Source organism: Drosophila ficusphila, unplaced genomic scaffold (assembly GCF_018152265.1).
Source record: "Drosophila ficusphila isolate 14025-0441.05 unplaced genomic scaffold, ASM1815226v1 contig_414, whole genome shotgun sequence".
Classification (NCBI taxonomy): Eukaryota; Metazoa; Arthropoda; class Insecta; order Diptera; family Drosophilidae; genus Drosophila; species Drosophila ficusphila.
Genome location: NW_025064328.1, coordinates 4,258,965 through 4,276,240, shown reverse-complemented (window position 1 = coordinate 4,276,240; position 17,276 = coordinate 4,258,965). Strand labels below are relative to the sequence as shown.

The 17,276-nt window shown below is 38.6% G+C and overlaps 7 protein-coding genes across 9 annotated transcripts in view; 5 read left to right on the top strand and 2 right to left on the bottom strand.

Annotated features, from left to right (window-relative positions):
- Positions 1–8: 8 nt before the first annotated feature.
- On the bottom strand, positions 9–1,404 carry LOC108087697 (aquaporin-2). The gene is made up of 3 exons (XM_017185212.2): positions 1,138–1,404; positions 673–1,075; positions 9–251 (listed from the first exon to the last, which is right to left on the bottom strand). Exons 1-3 carry the CDS (start codon positions 1,263–1,265, stop codon positions 57–59), a joined length of 726 nt encoding a protein of 241 aa, XP_017040701.1. The 5' UTR covers positions 1,266–1,404; the 3' UTR covers positions 9–56.
- Positions 1,405–1,516: 112 nt separating this feature from the next.
- On the top strand, positions 1,517–2,129 carry LOC108087698. Its single transcript, XM_017185213.2, has 3 exons — positions 1,517–1,653; positions 1,703–1,775; positions 1,842–2,129. Exons 1-3 carry the CDS (start codon positions 1,589–1,591, stop codon positions 2,031–2,033), a joined length of 330 nt encoding a protein of 109 aa, XP_017040702.1. The 5' UTR covers positions 1,517–1,588; the 3' UTR covers positions 2,034–2,129.
- Positions 2,130–2,353: 224 nt separating this feature from the next.
- Positions 2,354–2,856, top strand: LOC108087672. Its single transcript, XM_017185168.2, has 3 exons — positions 2,354–2,463; positions 2,529–2,598; positions 2,656–2,856. Exons 1-3 carry the CDS (start codon positions 2,411–2,413, stop codon positions 2,854–2,856), a joined length of 324 nt encoding a protein of 107 aa, XP_017040657.1. The 5' UTR covers positions 2,354–2,410.
- Positions 2,857–2,905: 49 nt separating this feature from the next.
- On the top strand, positions 2,906–3,209 carry LOC108087674 (immune-induced peptide 18). Its single transcript, XM_017185170.2, has one exon. The coding sequence runs from the start codon at positions 2,961–2,963 to the stop codon at positions 3,165–3,167; it is 207 nt and encodes a 68-aa protein (XP_017040659.1). The 5' UTR covers positions 2,906–2,960; the 3' UTR covers positions 3,168–3,209.
- Positions 3,210–3,250: 41 nt separating this feature from the next.
- On the top strand, positions 3,251–4,104 carry LOC108087671. The gene is made up of 3 exons (XM_017185166.2): positions 3,251–3,548; positions 3,766–3,832; positions 3,892–4,104. The coding sequence occupies exons 1-3, from the start codon at positions 3,466–3,468 to the stop codon at positions 4,102–4,104; spliced, it is 363 nt and encodes a 120-aa protein (XP_017040655.1). The 5' UTR covers positions 3,251–3,465.
- Positions 4,105–4,191: 87 nt separating this feature from the next.
- On the top strand, positions 4,192–4,688 carry LOC108087673. The gene is made up of 3 exons (XM_017185169.1): positions 4,192–4,287; positions 4,350–4,413; positions 4,471–4,688. Exons 1-3 carry the CDS (start codon positions 4,217–4,219, stop codon positions 4,603–4,605), a joined length of 270 nt encoding a protein of 89 aa, XP_017040658.1. The 5' UTR covers positions 4,192–4,216; the 3' UTR covers positions 4,606–4,688.
- Positions 4,689–4,692: 4 nt separating this feature from the next.
- The window catches only part of LOC108087670, a 42,214-nt gene continuing 29,630 nt past the window's right edge, over positions 4,693–17,276 (bottom strand). For 2 of the 3 annotated variants that reach the window (XM_017185163.2, XM_017185165.2), the window contains exons 2-5: positions 7,538–7,643; positions 7,215–7,475; positions 6,637–6,883; positions 4,693–6,574 (exon numbers count right to left, since the gene is read on the bottom strand). In XM_017185163.2, coding sequence (XP_017040652.1) covers positions 5,716–6,574; positions 6,637–6,883; positions 7,215–7,475; positions 7,538–7,643 — 1,473 coding nt within the window. In that variant the 3' untranslated portion in view covers positions 4,693–5,715. The remainder of the gene's footprint in view (positions 6,575–6,636; positions 6,884–7,214; positions 7,476–7,537; positions 7,644–17,276) is intronic. The other variant, XM_017185164.2, reaches the window with a different exon arrangement.

Genomic DNA, 17,276 nt, shown 5'->3' with positions numbered 1-17,276 from the left:
GCCACAAATGCCCAGCTCACGTTTATTGTCACACACATGCTTTTTAGAGCCGCAGTTTAGTTTAGGTTGGTGTAAATGGGGATTTCGAGGGGCTTATAGCGCGGGGTGTACGCCTTCTTCCAGATAAAGGGAACCATGATAGCAGACAAGACTTGGCCACTTAGCTGCATTAGCACCGATTCCAGTTTGCCCTGGAAGAATGCGGGCACGAGGGTTCTGGCCGGATTCATAGAAGCTCCTGTTAGTTGACCCTGAAAAAGGTAGAAATGATAAGAATCCAAAACAAACTATTGATATCTTTACCCTCAACCTGCCACTAAAACTAATTGGATTTAGTGAGACTGCAAGTTGCTGAATTTACTATTTTGAAATGTTTATTGCCACTCAAAGTTGTGGTTTTTATGATAAGATTTATATTTATTAGTGATGAATTTTGTGCGTGGAAAGAACTAAATAATTTGTATTCATATTTTGAATTCTGATGTCCACTCAAAGATTAAATTCATTCTTTATCAGAAGAATCTTTCAGTGTTTATTACAAAAATCATTGAATTTTATTCTGTGACCTTTTAAAATGTTGTCAAATGGTAACTTGAAAAATATTCGTTATTATTATGGTTAAAAAAAAATATGGATAGTAACTTTGTAACAGATTTAAGTGCTTCAACTTACCCCTGCAAAACTGCAGGCCATAACGAGGAGACCCATTCGAATAGTGGCCGAGTCCAGGAATCTTCCATTTCGCACATCCCACAAGGCACACCATCCAAGTACAAACACAGCAGTAAGAACAGATTCAATGATTAAAATCTGGGAAGTGGAGAGATTGTCCATTGGTACCACAAAACAAATCGCCGATTCGCTGCTATTAAGCACTTCCTTGGGCAAAAGTTGCAGCAGCAGAAAGTAGCCAAAGAATCCGCCTGCCAGTTGGCAAGCCACATATATGATCATCAACTCCGAGGAGATATGGCCCATGAAACAGCACGAGATCGAAGTACACGGATTTGCATGGGCTCCAGATACGAAGCCGAACACGTGCATCACCAACATCACCACCAAGCCATAATGTACGCTATTAAAATAATTGTATTTATTTAAATTTAAGGTAAAACATAATTTAGAACTATTTATTACCTGGTTACATAAGGTTTGTTCTCACCTCCCTGGCTAACCGCCTCTTCCATGCAGACAAATAACATCAATAGAGCTGTGGCACTGAACTCACTAACTCCGCGTATAAAGGTAAAGAAGTCCCAAATCATCGCGAATTGATTGATTGTTTATCACGGATGATTTGTAAAAAATTAAAAAAATAGTTCAATCTAAAAAGGAGTTTTAGTCTGCTGATGAATCCTAAGTTTGTATAAATCTAATAATTCTTTGATGTGTAAACTTGTGACACGAAAGGAATACGATTACTTCGATCGAATAAGTTATAAAGTTATAAACAAATTCTCAAGCCGAAAAAATATATAAGAAAATATCTAAGAACTTTGTTTGGACTTTAGCAAATCTAGATACCGCAGCAAAAAAACTCATTAATTTATACCATATACAAATTTAAAATACAACTTTTGGCTGCATAATGTTTCGGGGGGCGTACAAGGTTATAACTTTGGTAACGTCGAGAAATGTCTTGCCTAAGAATATGTAGGTATTTTAACATAATACATTCCTTTTAAATAATTTTTTGCTGCAGAAGAAGACAGCCATTTAGCGACCTATTTGACAAGGGTGGCAGAGGCAGTGGCGGTGTCGAACCTTACCATGTTGTACGTATCTTAGCATCAATATCTCTTTTAACTTCTTAATATTAATAACTAAATATATACCTTAAGAAACTTTTGGAAGTCAACAAGGGAAAAGAGGCAAAGATCATAGAACTAACCGCGCAAATCGAGTCTCTTCAAATGCAGATCAAAGCTCTTGAGAAAACCACGTCAGCGGAGGCGAGGGCTGCAAAGGAAGAGCTTATGGTAGTGCTGAAAGACCTTAAAGACGCCCTCCGGAAATTAAGAATGAATAAATAATTTTTTTAAATATTTGCTTTTATTGATATCTTCCTATTTTGGATATTGTTTGCAATTTATTTTTAACATATAATTAAACCAGCAGTTTTTACATGAGTTCGACATTTAATACCAACGCGCCACCTGGTGGATAAAAGAATGCTTAGCATACTTTTCGGAGTATCTTAAATGCCAAATCTTTTGTCTTTACTTATTTTACTTATTATAGCGTAGGTAAGCGAAAAATATAGGATGTTCCAAAACATTTAAAAAAAATGTATATTAAACAGCTTAAATACAAAATATAAAAAAAGCTAAATTTTATGACACCAACTTTGATAATTCAATCAAATTTTATAAATCATCAAAATTTCCCGTATCATTTTTAGTTATTTAGCATGAATAAAATAATCCGTTCTATCATCAGCCACTTCAGATGTTGGCCCGTTAGGTAAAAGCAATTAAATCCATTCAATACCAATACCATTTAAATGCTTTTTATTAAATAACATATAGGCGTTATCTGGTCGTTTTGCCCGATCACAATCAAATACGAAAGCAGCTCAAATTAGAGGATCTGAGAACGGTATGTTGTTATTGTTACGAATGAATTATCAATGCTAGGCAAACTATGTATCTCTAGGATCGTGCATTTCTGGATATGCATTCCCATGAGCTCTCTATTCAGCAAAAACGCGTTGAGGGACAACTGACCGATTTAACACGTTGCATTCGGGGCATGGAGTTCGATGTGAAGGTGAATGCCAATCTGGAAAACAAGGGGAAGAAACAGGGAAGTGGAAGCGATAAGAAATCATCTAAAGTCGGTGATTTTAGCGAATAGCAAAATCCCCCCGAGTGATTCCCAATCTCAGAGGCAATCGCACAAGTATAAAAGCACCCACTTAGTTAAAGATAGGCATTCAAAAACATTTAAGATTTTCAACAATGAAGCTGTTCGCTCTGTGCTGCCTGCTCATTCTGGGCCTTTTGAGCTGCCTTCCCACTCCCGGTGAGGCATCGCCATCTCGTCACACTGGACCAGGATCTGGACCCCGAAATAATGGAAGCCCCTTCAGCTCTCCGCAAGCACCTCCTCGACCAATTATCTACGATTCTCCAGTGGGTCCCAGACCAAAAACCATGTACGCTTAGGAACAAACAATGTTACAATAAACGATTTTGAATTTGCAGAAATTATCGGGGATTTTAATTTTCTTATCAATATTTTTGGGGTCGTAAAAATGCAAACAAGTATGCTTTGTTTAAAAGATCCCATAAAAATTCCCTTTAAATGAATTTTAAATCATTTTTAATGAGTAAGACTAGAAAATAAACAACAAAATTTTGTTTTTTAAAAAGACCTGCTTTTGATAATTGCCTTACTTTGAAAAAAACCTATATAATGAGTTTCTGCCACACATAATTTTAAAATACACCAAAATTAAAAAAAATGTTCGCTGTGTCGCGACTTCTTTGTTTCACATCATGGAACAGGATTTTAAAATCACGCATGATATATCAAGAAACTATAAAGTGAGTAGTTTAACCGTTATAACTTATGCATAATTTCTAACATTATTATTAATCGGCGAGTTAAAACGTTATGCAAGAGTGAACCAAGGGTATTATGCTTCTTTTTTTAGAGACTTCTCTTTTCTGGCCAACAAGGATTTCCCGTACAAACTCGCTCTAATATAATATTAATTTTAAAATTAAAATTAATTCAATTATAAATTTTTCAATCCATTAGGCGACAGTTTAACGACAAACTTTCAGAAAAAGGAAGAGGCGAGGAACTTAACTATTTCCTTAAGTTGGTGTGTACCTAAATAAGTTAAAATTGTGAAAAATATTTTAAAAAACATAAATCAAACAGGGCAAGGAGCAATTCGAAAGACTTAGAATGAACAGGTTAAAGGAAATCGCCATTCATATTAACGAACTGGAAGCGGAAATAAAAAAAATGGAAACAAAAACCAGTCGAAAATCACAGAAAACGAGGGAGAAGCTTGCAAAGGAAATAAGGGAGTTGAAAGAAATGCTAGAAAGGTTCAAAAAATCTCTTGAAAAAAAAGATCAAGAATCTTAAATCAGAGGTAGGCAACACAGTAGCATACTTCATAGAATTGAGTTAGTCAATTTCTATCCTTCACACTGGAAATTCAAAATTATTTAGGTTGTATATCAACAACTAAACCGAAATGCTGAAGGCTTTAGAAAGGTTATTTCAACTATTGCGGCCCAGGATATGCCAATTCGCCCAAGACAACAAGTAAGTTGAAGTAAATACTATTTATACATATATAGATTAACAGACATTGGAAATTTTTCCAGAAATATATCGAAGCATTTGTTTGAGAAAGCTAGGGCAGAGGAGAATATACATTTCCTTAAGTTGGTTAGTAGTTCAACGATACCGAAATGAGAACGTTTCTTAACTTTTTTTTTTAACCAGCAAAGAGAGCAACTGAAGGCACTGAGAGAAAAGATTCTTAGTCAGAAGAACGAAGTCACGACGAAGATCATAAAAGTGGATAAGGAGATACGATCCCTGGAAGATAAAAAGCCAGAACGCAAAACAGTGAAATAAAACTCATTAAATTCGTAGTAAAGTCAAGGCACTTGATAATTCCATCATGAACCAAACTATATAAAGTGTGGTAGAAACCAAAACGTGTTCTGTTCTTTCTTTTGTATTTTATTTAAAATATTTTGTATCTTTCATTTACACGCTTTACAATGAAGCCTTCTGCGACAACTGAAGACCAATTCGAGGCCTTTGTTAGCCCCTCTTCGAAGCGGGAACTTGCTTATATATATATATCATATGTGGTAACAATTTGTTTTGCAGCGCAAATGGAAAAAAGGATATTAAAAAGAACTTTCATTTAATATGGCATTCAAACAAACATATATAGAGGGTCGTATATATATCAACATAGTCTATACAAAGATAAAAATAAATACAAGTTAAAGTAAGAATTAAAATCAGAGACGACTGCCGATTGTAATGATGCATCTACATACATAAGAGTTCTTCTCTTAGGACAACGAAAAGTAATCATTTGTGCATTCAATGTTGGTTTAAATCGTTAGTGGTGGTAGCAGAACGTAAACTGAAGTCAAGAAACGTAAGTACAATACATTTGTGGTAGTTGAGCAACTTGGAGAGAGTGATTCCCATACGAGCTAAAACTAGAAACTAACTAAACTTGACTTGACTTGGTCAAGTGCTGGTTAGGCCAGAAGAGAGTGTAACTGTGTGAGTGTACGAGTGTGTCTGATATCTGAATATTTGTGTGTGTGTGCTTTATGTGAGGTAGGCTAGGATTCATCATCATAAGATTATGGCATACTTCCGAGCGCCTCCTGATCCTCGCTTGGTTTCTGGGTTCTCGTGTGTTTCGGGGGATTCGCTTCTAGCTTTCAAATACTGATCAACAATGCCAGGAATGTCTCTCTGTGTGTGTGTATGTGTGTGTTTGTGTTTGTCAATGTGGATGTGAAGCTATGGATCCTGCTTTCAACTTAGGACTAACACTAATGCTAACTCTAGCCGATCCCCGCCTAGCCGCGTTCTCTGCCTGCGAACGTGCCTGCGGGAATGGGTTTCTTTTATTCTATAAACTAATGTAACATGAAACTGCTGATGCTCCTCCTTCTGCTGCTTCTTCTGCTCCTTCAGCTGCTGCACTGCCTCCTAACTGGGCAGTCGCTTGCTGGCCAGCTCCTGCAGCTTCTGCAGCGCCAGCGTCTTGTTGATCTCCACCAGATCGCGACTGTGCTTGGCCGCCTGCAACTGCACCTCGAGGATTTTCATGCGCATCATGTGCTCCTTGCTCTGCATCTCCATGAACATGCGCAGCTCAAAGTTGCTGTTGCCACTGCTGTTGGCATTCGAACTGCTGGCCACGGCCGCTCCTGAGATGCCTGCTCCTCCATTGCTGCTGCTGCCGGAACGCTCCAGAGCCTGACATTCCGCGCCAGCGGGCAATGAGTTCACCAGGGATGTGGGTTGATCCTCGCCACTCAGGATGCTGCCACTGCTGGTGCGTTGCCTCTTGGCCAGCGGCTTCATGCCCTCCTCCTCATCCTCATTGTTGTTGTTATTGTTGTTGTTGTTGCTGCTGCTGCTGCTGTGCTGCTGGTGGTGCATGGCCACTTGGGCCTGCGCCTGATGCTGCTGAATGGCAGCCGCCGCCGCTGCAGCCGCACTGGGAAACTGGCCAGATCGCAGGGCATTCAGGGCCTCCAGTGTGGCGGATATGTTGTTCATATTGAAGTTGGCCTGGAAGCCGCTCATGTCAGCTCCTCCGGGCAGGAAGGCACCGCTCGTATCCATGCCAGCCGCCGCTGCGGAAACTGTGGCAGGACTCTCGGCCTCGTGGATTCCGTTGCGACTGATGCTGTGATTGGGCGACACACTCAACCGCTCGCCACCGCCATGGATGTCGCTCTGGCTGAGATGGTGATTGTTGAAGGTCTCGTTGAAGGTCTCGTTGTTCTCCTCCTCCTTGATGTCCACGTCGCACAGCTCTTGCGGCGGTGTGCGGCTGCTGCTTAAATAAAGAAAAGGCATCGTTAAGGATCTACTCCAACTCCCAGTAGTCTATCAACTTACTCATCCATATCGTGCTCGTCGGCATTGAACTTGTAGTCATCACGATACTCGAAGCCTTCTTCCAAAGCCAGGGGAATCTTGGAGTAGTCGATGCCGTCCAGAGCCTCAGATTTGCAGGCCTTCTTCGCCTCCTGCATGAAATCCCACACTTCGAAGGTGAACGGCGATGGCTTTTTGCGATCAGCCACCTCTGCTCCGAATCTGGCTAAGCGATTGTTATAGTCCAGAATTTCATTGCGAGTGCAGGCTGAAAATAAAAGAAAGGATTAGACTGACACATATTTTCCGCAAGCCATTGAACACTCAGATTTAAATTGATAAAGATATGAACTGCGGAGCTCGAGAAAACTTGGAAAAACTCGACATGAACATGTGTCAAAATTTTGACCAACAAAAAATGAAAACTTTTGAATGCAGTTTTATCAAGGATGCGATTGCAAACATTTAAAGGTATGCGACTTGGAAATCGGACTAAAATTGGCAAAGCTATAGGCTCTGGACCTCGAGAATTATTATTTATTATAATTATTTACACTTCATACTTTTGCTTAGTTATATGTTATTAAATAAAAACCTACCTTTCATCCGTCGCCATTGTTCTTTGAGGCGATTGCAGGTGCGATCGGTGCCGAATTGATTGGAGAACTTCTGGTGTATGATCTTCCAGGCCTTGTTTTTGACAGCTGTCAGGCCGGCATCCAATCTTTTGTTCTCGATGATGCGCATATCCTTGCGACAGAGATCCAGAAGGTATTTCTTTTCCTGGTGGTTCCAGTTCTGGGTGCGCTCCCTCTTCTTGTACATGTTCATGGATGGACTGTTCATGTACTGTGTCATTTCTGCAAATTCAGTACATTTTAGATGGGCTCTACAATAAAGAAGAGAGAGCGTTTAAACTTACCCGTCTTCAAGTCGACGCCCTCCAGCAAGTTGTGATTGGAATTTTGCCAGTTGGCGGCGATCTTCATAAAAGCCTCCAGATCGTTGGCCGTATACTGTTTGTTGACCTGCAAAAGAAGCAACGAGTGGCGAGAGGTGAGAAATCGGAAAACACTAATGAGATTACAGAATACTGAATCGAGACTCGTTTGCCCATTGATTAGTCCTCAAAATTACCGGCATATCCGACGCGTAAGCCCCTGAATCAACGTTAATACTTGAGAATGCAAAACTTGTGCCAAATTCCCCACCATGCGAAAGTGCTTTTTGCTTTGAAACGCACTCGAAAATCCAATGAACCTGATGATGAATTCGTGCAATATCGAAGACAATTGAAATAAAATGAGATTGTTTTTTTTTTCGTCAGTATTTAACAGAGTGCTACTCGGGGCACATCAATTAATTTTTGTTTTTTTCGGACAGTAGAGTCAGTGAAAACAAAAGGATTTTGAGCCGAGAGTCTGGAATTGTTTCAGCTCCTTGTGCTCGTTCTTTCATATTCACTGGAATTATTCTACCCCGGATGATATCTGACTTTGACATGACTGCCGCTGATATTGCCGGGCAGCTATAGAGATGCAGTCACATTAATTGATTTTCAATTAGCAGACAGGCGGACAGATGAACCGAACGAATCGAGGAGAAAGGCGGCGGCGTTGGGGGAGTGGAGGTGTGAGCGATATCGGGAATATAATGCCTTCAAGCCATAACGAAATGGGCTAAAAAGAATATGAATACGAACAATCGAATGACTTGAACACCCGCAAGACGAATAACCGAAAAAAATACCATCGAATAATGGCATGAAACGCGTTTTAATTTATAAGCTAACAAAACTCACACAAAAAGCAGCTGCCGACATTTTGTTTGGTTTTGAAATTGTATCTGTGTGTTTACCTAATGTCTGCGTATTTGTTCGACTGAGTGGGGTGATCAAGAGTCGTACTGACAGCCAATTATATCTAATCAAGTATATTCAAAAGTACTATATAAATACATTTGAATATGCATTTGCTTTCCAAGTTCTTAAGACAAGTTTCGCTTAGCTTAAAACTTTTATCTCGTGTTAACCCCCTCAAAGCAAGATAAATCCCCCAAACTTGAATTATTTCCTAAATTGGAAGTCCCTAAAATTATCAAATGACGAATACTTATTTTTAGAGTTACTGTAATGGTAAAACTATTGTCCAAATGATTTACTTCCCCTAAGCAAACAGCTCAACTGTACTCCCTAAAAACTCCTTCATTGATCGCCGACTGCTCCATCTACACAATCGTCAATCTTAAGTACGTTTTATTGTGCTTTATTTTATTTTTATTTTATTTGAATTTCGTTCAGTCGCTCGGTTTATTCGCCCCTCTTTTCCCCCCTTCCATTAAACACCCACAAGTCTTGGCTGTAGAAACTGCGCCATGTGTTCAATATTTATGCCGTATCTGATTTACAATTTATATATGTGTTCATCGTACATACGTAAGTATCTAGATATGTACAATCGTATTTATCGCATACTCAAAGACTCAAAGGAGACTTAGTCATTGGAGAGCGCGGCGCGTGCGCTTATTATTATTATTATTATTACTATTTGTGCTCTTCCTATATATAAATTCATATTTATTAGCAAACAATTAATTATTATTGTTGACTGTAATGGTAGTGTTTAAATTTTAGTCATGAGCTGCGGGGTGGTTGTACCTTTTCTTTTTGGATTGTACACGGGAACAAATAATGTTGGAAATCTATAGATTATAATATCTATAATACTTCTTATAAAGTTTTCTTTTTTAACATCAACCAAATGATCTACTATTTAGAATTGCAGTCAAAATCTGTAGTATAATATAGTAAATAATTATTTTTCTCAACTTTGCAGGTCTTGATTAAGTAACAACTTTTCTTATTTTTTGGCAGTGCACCTAAAGAATTCCAGAATCATTTAAATTCGAGTCGAGTGCCGATTGTTCACAAGGGTGGGGCTCAGCCAAGTTAGTCAAAGATGAAGTTGGAAGATGCGAACGGCGAAATTCTGTACCCAAAAATACCAATGAAATGTCGCAATTTAAAATCATCACTTGTCTGGCCAGAATTAAAATAAAAAGGATCTCTCAATTAATATGCTGATCAATTTGCGTACGTTGCCAATTTTGGTGGGTTAAAAAGTGACTTTATGTAAGTAATATTTTTAATTGTTTTCCCGACACTTCACTTTTGGCACTGAGAGCCCTCGCACATTCATAAAAATAAAAATAATCACTCCAATCAATGTGACTTCAAAACTAAGCATTGAAATTAAATAAGCAAACTGGTTTAGATTTTTGGACTTGGTAAGCGCGTGTGTATGACTGTTTGTTATCTATTTTTTTTTATTTTGTGGGCTGTTAATATAAAAACGAAAAATAATTACTGAATCTACATGCTCTACTCGAACCGAACAATTGTGAACCTACACACACGGAGCGGAGCAACAAAAGTCAACCTTGTGCCTTAAAATAAAGCAAGGCATTGTTAGCCACCTCCGGAGACTTGTAGACTTATAGACCATATACCAGGCCATGCCCGATATAAGTACGTATTCCGAAACGAAATCCAATGCCCAAACGGACGGGTAATTACCGCAAATTAACGAACGTATTCTGCGGCATGCTTTAGTAGCCTTAGTAGCTGAACTATTTTTGTCATCAGGCCAAAACAGCGTTATAGTTCAGAGTAAATGGGAAATACGAATGGGCCATAAGTGGAGCACACATCGTTATTACTTTTATTGTGGAGTACAGCTAGATGGCCAGGCCCTTTCTGTCTAGATTCAAATCTGAACCTGGAGAATCGTTAAACTCTGAAGCACTTGAAATGATTTTACAAATTTCCTACTTCTGCGGCAGCATAAATTTATGTATTATAATAATTATACGGAGAAAACTAAAAACGAAATGTCATCGAACGCTCAAGTGGCCGAAAAGAGCTCCCCATCCTGTCAGTTTTTTTTTTTTTTTTTTTTTTTTTTTTTGGTCTTTCGACTCGAGTGGCAGGCATTCATTGATTTGAATGTGTGTTGCGATGCTTAAATCAGGGGAAAATAAGTAAGAAAAAAAATCAAAGAAAAGATTTTTTTGTGCGCTGTTTATTGTTCTAACGTTGGTCGGAGTAGTTCGAGACCTAAGTGGCCCCCCTGCCCCCCTCAACCCCCCGCCCCTGTCCATTAGTCCGTTATGCTGTTCTCATAACTTGAACAATTTTCTCGTAATACTCAAGAGGGACTGTTGTAAAATTTTGTTGTTCAAATCACGTTGGGTAAAAATGTCAATATTATTTGTACAAAATTCTCAATTTAATTGGTGTGCTGAGAATGAGAGAGATTTCTAAGAAAGCAAATGTAAATGGGTTGTTTTTCCTACTGAATACATTTTAGGTAAAATATTAAAAGCGCTGCAATCTTTAGACTGTAAAACTACATATGCACTCTGTAATTAACACAATTATTTCCTTGCCACACTTTATGGTATTTATCTTAAAGTGTCTTTACTATTTATTTGCCAAGAATCAGTAGCTTGGGTGGCGGCAAAGTTTCTCCGTTAACGGCTGCTCAGCTGGCGCAGCTGACGGAAATTGACTCATGGCTCACAGTTGAGTTCAGTTTGGATCGGCTGAGGGCGAATTATGCTCCAGGTGTGCATGACACGGGTGCCGAAACAACAAATTTATTAGAAATTTGTTGCACACAAAAATTACACACACACACATTTGCTCACAGACTTTGGCACATTTATGCAAACAAATAAACTAATTTCATGACGCACACGCGCGCCTGCGCAGTTGTCAGCAAAATAGCAAAATATCTGTGCGAGTGTTTGTGTGCTACTTACAATTGTAACTAGCTGAAAAAAGCAACAAAACTGTAAGATTTTTCTTTGTCAAACGTGGCTTTGTCTACTGCTGGCCTGGCCTACACCCAAAAATATACGGAGAGTGAGAGAGAAAGAGTTGCACAGGGAAATATTTCCTGCATTTAATAATAAGTTGCATAGAAAATATTTAAAATTTTACCAATAAAAAAAATACATTTAAAATAGATCAGTTTAGAATTTTTCTAAACTTTAATTAGGTTTGTTTACTGAGTAAATAATAATAGTTGTAAGTAACTAGACTTATTTATTTATCTTTTTTCCAATTACAAACACCTATAGATTTCTCTCTCTGTAAAGATATAGAGTGGGGTAAAGACAGGAAAAAAAAGTAATAGAAAAAAGCTTTGGCTCGAGCGGGTTCAGTGACTTCCACTCCTCGTCTGCGACGACGACAAATTGCGTTTTGTGCTGTGACAATTGCCAGGCATCGAATCCACCTTTGCGCATGCGTAGGTCTACACCGTAGACTTACTAAATTATTATTGTTCGTTCGGTTTCATTAGTCGAAAACCCGAAAAAATGAAAAAACGAATAACCAAACCTCTGGCATACGAAATTGCGCAGCTGTGCATAGTTTTTGAATCAAAGCCAGACTGTGTGACAGTCGTAGATATCGTCAAGTCAAATGGATTACCTTTATCTTCGATTCCCGTGCGTCGCACACTCCCCCGACAAACAATTGAAGCACTCTGCATTTGAGTACACACAATATACGGAGCACTACTTGGTTTTCGACTCAACTTTCTTGAGCACACCCTAGAAAACGAAAACATGGCTGACAAGTTCATTACTCTGCTCCAGCCATCCACAATTGCCACAAAACTTTGTCGAGCTGCTGCTGCTAACTGCCTTATATGGTCGCCCACCAATTGTTATTGTCTTTATGCCATTCGTAGAATGAAAATTGGTTTGTCACTCGAGTTGCTAAATGAGTGCGGTAGGGGAGCATGGGGCATTGTCGACAGTGGGGTAAAGTCGACACCCGTTCTTAAAAAAAAAACTATAAATCATATCGACGTAATTTTTTTACCGAATGTAGATCCTAAGAGCCCCACATTACCAACGAAGTTTGGTGGCATTCTGAGTTATGGAAAATTTGTTATTACGTCACATGTGTTTTTGGCACACAAAAGTAAAATTTTCCGATCGTGTGAAGTTTGGTTTTTTAAGAATTGTGCATTGCGAAGAGTTATCAAGGTATGTTGGCTTTATTCAGTAGAGTTCACAGAAGATATAAATGACACTCGTCATAAAATTTTATTATATTATCATGATTTTTATGTAACTTGTTTGCAAAAATGTCGTGTGGGGCATTGTCGACACTATGTATGTGGGGTAAAGTCGACACCGACATTAAAGCGTGTTTGCCTCTGTGCACTTTACAAAATTGAATGCGTTGAAGAATTTTGATCAACTTTGCCATGTTTGCCACCCAATGGTACGCAATTATAAAAGGAAAACGGTTTCCGTAAGCGTGGAAAATATCAAAACGGCCATCCACGCAGTACGATCGGAAGGCTTAGCTGCAAAAAAGGCAGCTGAAAAATAAGACATTCCCCGAGGAACATTAATTGATTGGCTGAAAAGGAAGTGATGGGTAGATGGCTGTATTTTGTAAACATTTTACTTATTGACGAATAAATATTGATACCTTATGATTTTGTGTTCATTTTCTTCGAGTTTCAGGTATGTGTCGACTTTGCCCCAGGGGGGTGTCGACTTTACCCCACGATTTTTCAATTTCTGAATTTGACAACACTTCAGATTTTTGGTTACCACACTCACCCCCTTGACAATAGACCAAAAAACTTTTTGAATGTTATTAGCCAGATCTTTTTCGAATACAACGATATGCATTACATTATAAAAAAATATATTTTCACTATGAAAAAACGACTTTGAAAAAAAAGTGTCGACAATGCCCCATGCTCCCCTACATGAGAACAACATTCAAAGATCGTAAAATCGCTTGGCGGCGTGTTCTGAATAGCTGCTAAAAAATCTATGCAAATTATGTAAGCATTCAGGAAGTTAATATCGAGTCTTCGGTATTTTTTTTAGAATAAAAATCAGGTTAAAATCAGGATAAGAACTTAGAAGAGTTTCTCTATTTTCTATAGAATCCTTAATCATACTATTATAGTTCCCTTACTACTAAGTTTTTTTATTATTTAAACATGACTTTATAAAGCTTTTTTCGATTTAAACCTTTTGATGTGGGTTAACATTCCACTGCCATTGCTGCATGTACCCAATTGGATTGTTATTATTATTATTTATAACTCTCTAAGCAGGCAGACTCAAAAGCCAAGTAATAAGGAAAAAAAGAGAAAAGAAAACAATTCTAGACAGTTCAGCTGGGTTCAGTTGGGGCATTTGCGGCATTTTTGGTTTAGTCATTTTCCAAAAATTCATTTGAATATCGAAATTGTTTAAGTATCCATATGTGCTTATGGCGGTTGAATGCCCAAGTGTGTGTGTATCTAATTTCTATTTGTATTGGGCCTTAATGCTTTCCGACTCTCTACGCTTGTACCCCCGCCCCCTTCAACAAAAAAAAAACTTCTTTATAATCGCATCAAGTCATGATTGCGCCCCAAGTTCGAATCAACTTTGGTTTTTTTTTCCTTTTAAATGTATTTTTGTTGTAGCCGTTTTGTGTGGCACTTGAAGGCGTTCAAAATAATTTCTGGTTCCATTTAAGTTGGACTTAAAACGAAAACTGAAAACTGAAACTCTTCAAGTAGACAACAACTTACCCAAAAAAAATGAAGAAAAAATAAAGAAAGCCCTTCCCCGCTCTTGAGGTTTCTCGACTTGTTTCTCTTTCTTATTTTTTTTTTTTTTTTTTTTTGGCATTAATTGTTCCATGAACCGAATCTAAGATTGATTGAACGAGTTGAACGAACCGAGAGAGTCGAGTCGTCCCGCAATGTAAATTATGGCACTGCGATTACCATTAGAGGCAGATTGAGTCGGGTCTTCGTCTTCACGAACCATTTAGAATGATTTGTGCCTCGATCTGCTCCGATCTCCGGACGTTTTTCTGTTTTTTATATACGCAAGTACAGATATATCGATTCTTTGGGCCAATCGCCGATGGCCACGCCCAAATGGCAGCAAGTAGCCGACGCCTTGTCATGTCGCAATGCGCAATAATAATTACAAATGATCAGATGTCAATTTTTATGGCGATATTATTTTACAGCCAGTCCGTTCGTCGGCTGGAGTTTCTTAAACAAATGAAATTTATTGTTAACGGTTAGTGACCCGAATTACACGTATCGCTTATTTATATCTGAGCCGATCCGATGGATGTGTGTGCGAGTATGTGGCATGTATCTTTAAGTAGCAACAGCAACAGCTCTCCGGCTCTGACTCTGACTTGGCCCCTTAAGCGTTTTAATTGCGCCAATGCCCGAATGGACTGACTGATCGACCAACCGACCGATCGACCGATCGACCGACTGACGACCGCCTACAACTACTGATCAAGCCACAAAGCTCGAAGCGGCGATAATGTATCTTTGTATCTGATCTTAATGTGCTCAGAACCCGGAGTCAGCAGCAGCAACAAGCGAAAGCATCGCATGAGCGTTAATAAGTACTTGCTATATAGTCTCCGTTGGGAGCTGAATTGATCAAATGAAATGAACACGGTCATTATAGGCATCTAACTGGAGGCTATATCCATTCAATCGAGCGGAATATGCAAAGAATTTGCGAGGGAGAAAGTCTTGAATCAAACTCTATTCATTTACCCAATATTATAAAAAAAAACTCTTTTAATAAGGTGACTCTGCAGAGAAGAATATCTTATACCAAAGCATTCTTATCTTTAAAATCTAAAGCTAATATTATTTTCTGTAAATGTATGATTTAATTTTACAAAAACATTTTCTTTTAAAGACAAACTGCAACTGTTTTCTTTTCAAGTCACAAAAATTCCTCTTTCACAAATTTCAATTACACAAAAAAACTGATAAAATCCTGACTTTGCTTTCAATAGAATCCCCCTGGATCAAAATCCATTCCCTGCCTCCTTCCAATTGACAAATGCTAATTCTCGCTTTTCAAAATACATTTTGCATTTGGCACTTGAGTTATGCCAAGGCATTAATTCAATCCATGAGCACGAATGTTATTCATTCCGGGCGAATGAAAAAGTGGCCACGCACATTATTTGCAGCGACAAAGTCGAGAGCCGGGGTAGCACAGCATAGATACATAGATAGATATACATCTGTATATCTTGCGGATTGCCTTCTGAACTCATTGCTCACTTTGTCGCCCCATTCCTGCAACTCACACTGTTTGTTCTTTATGATCTCGCACGTACGCAGTTGAAGTCGGAGTCGAAGTCGGATTTGGAGTCGGAGTCGGAATCTGATTCGGGAATCAGAATGAATGGAAACGGCTCCTGGGAAAAAGGAAATCAGAGCAGGCGGCGGCGGAAACTGCAGCTGGGTCAGCAGCCATCCATTGTAATCTGGCACAATTAATATCTCATAAATATCGCTGGGCTTTGCATGCGCCTGTGTATCTGTATCTGCGTCGGTGCAATCGCAATTTAAATGTTTGACTTGGGCTCGTTTATTCACTTATCGGGCGGCTAAAAGCCAAAGGAAGAAATTAATTTAATTGCGCATAAGGCACAAAATTGTTTAATTATGCCAAACAGACGACAACGCACAACGTACAACAACGGAAAATGTGTTAACTAATTCTAGGTAATTTAACCAAATGCTGATAAAAGCGAAAAGCCAAAGTCGTAAGGTAAAGGTAAAAACCAAGCCGCTTGGAACGCCAAGAGAAACGCTCCCATTTGGCATTGTTGACGCCTTCTTTGTATAGTTTATAACTTTTTATTTTCCCCATTTTTTTTTTTTTTCGTGTCTAATTTACGTAAATTGTTGGAAAAGAGCGGGTGTGCCATCATCAGAGGGAATGGGTGCGTGAGGCCAGCCATCTTAGACTTAAGCTACAAAGACAACGGAAATAGTTCCACGAATCTGGTTGAGGAATATCTCCTAATTCCAATTTAAAGTGTGCAACGAGCGTATTAGAAATTCGTTGAGTGCCACTATCTGTGCAGCATTATTATTACCATTTGGGGTTTAACTATTAATTAGACACACATTTACCCACATGGTGTCCGGTTTCAGTGATTTGCCGTACAAATTTACTTAAGCATTTGATTAGGCCCAATTGATAGTAACACAAAAACAAATACGCACTCATAAAGATATGTGCAAACACACACACATACAGCCAATGGGCATGTCTTCGAAGACTGGGTGCAGTCATGAGTATCCAAAAATAATCACCTGGTCCGCCTTATCGAACTAAATAAATATTAAATTGTAATTAAAGTCATGGGAACGAATGGCCCGAAAGCAAGTGTGTATTTGTGTGTGTGTGTTTGGTTAGCTAGGTCAACAACAAAATGTTAAGACTACACATAATTTAAAGCTCTTTTGTTTATCGATGTCGCACACCTCGGCGTATTTGTATCTGTAATTGATAAATAAGTCGCCGAGTCTTTGCCTAGCATTAAGTCAACTGATATTTAATTGCTAATTACATCGTTTAGGGTGCTTACGACCGACTGTCCAGGCACTATCAATAAACTAAACTAAGTACCCTTTGATAGATAACCTTAATTAAGCTGTCCGGCAAATCGAATTCTTTGCATTTCTATCAAGTGACAAAATAGCCAAAGGCGACCACAAATAAAACAAGAAAACCCCACATGAAAAAAAGGAATAAAAAAAAAGAGCTACATACAAAACACAAAA

What these genes read in the sequence shown, in the direction of transcription:
- LOC108087673 (XM_017185169.1), top strand. Translation starts at nt 4,217, where the DNA reads ATGCTGAAGGCTTTAGAAAGGTTATTTCAACTATTGCGGCCCAGGATA. An exon ending in CAATTCGCCCAAGACAACAA is followed by an intron (nt 4,288 to 4,349) that starts GTAAGTTGAAGT and finishes AAATTTTTCCAG; the next exon opens with AAATATATCGAAGCATTTGT. An exon ending in ATATACATTTCCTTAAGTTG is followed by an intron (nt 4,414 to 4,470) that starts GTTAGTAGTTCA and finishes TTTTTTAACCAG; the next exon opens with CAAAGAGAGCAACTGAAGGC.
- LOC108087674 (XM_017185170.2), top strand. Translation starts at nt 2,961, where the DNA reads ATGAAGCTGTTCGCTCTGTGCTGCCTGCTCATTCTGGGCCTTTTGAGC.
- LOC108087672 (XM_017185168.2), top strand. Translation starts at nt 2,411, where the DNA reads ATGAATAAAATAATCCGTTCTATCATCAGCCACTTCAGATGTTGGCCC. An exon ending in TTCAGATGTTGGCCCGTTAG is followed by an intron (nt 2,464 to 2,528) that starts GTAAAAGCAATT and finishes AATAACATATAG; the next exon opens with GCGTTATCTGGTCGTTTTGC. An exon ending in AATTAGAGGATCTGAGAACG is followed by an intron (nt 2,599 to 2,655) that starts GTATGTTGTTAT and finishes ATGTATCTCTAG; the next exon opens with GATCGTGCATTTCTGGATAT.
- LOC108087697 (XM_017185212.2), bottom strand. Translation starts at nt 1,265, where the DNA reads ATGATTTGGGACTTCTTTACCTTTATACGCGGAGTTAGTGAGTTCAGT. An exon ending in AACAAACCTTATGTAACCAG is followed by an intron (nt 1,076 to 1,137) that starts GTAATAAATAGT and finishes TTATTTTAATAG; the next exon opens with CGTACATTATGGCTTGGTGG. An exon ending in TGGCCTGCAGTTTTGCAGGG is followed by an intron (nt 252 to 672) that starts GTAAGTTGAAGC and finishes TACCTTTTTCAG; the next exon opens with GGTCAACTAACAGGAGCTTC.
- LOC108087671 (XM_017185166.2), top strand. Translation starts at nt 3,466, where the DNA reads ATGTTCGCTGTGTCGCGACTTCTTTGTTTCACATCATGGAACAGGATT. An exon ending in ATATATCAAGAAACTATAAA is followed by an intron (nt 3,549 to 3,765) that starts GTGAGTAGTTTA and finishes TCAATCCATTAG; the next exon opens with GCGACAGTTTAACGACAAAC. An exon ending in TTAACTATTTCCTTAAGTTG is followed by an intron (nt 3,833 to 3,891) that starts GTGTGTACCTAA and finishes TAAATCAAACAG; the next exon opens with GGCAAGGAGCAATTCGAAAG.
- LOC108087698 (XM_017185213.2), top strand. Translation starts at nt 1,589, where the DNA reads ATGTTTCGGGGGGCGTACAAGGTTATAACTTTGGTAACGTCGAGAAAT. An exon ending in AATGTCTTGCCTAAGAATAT is followed by an intron (nt 1,654 to 1,702) that starts GTAGGTATTTTA and finishes TTTTTGCTGCAG; the next exon opens with AAGAAGACAGCCATTTAGCG. An exon ending in GTGTCGAACCTTACCATGTT is followed by an intron (nt 1,776 to 1,841) that starts GTACGTATCTTA and finishes ATATACCTTAAG; the next exon opens with AAACTTTTGGAAGTCAACAA.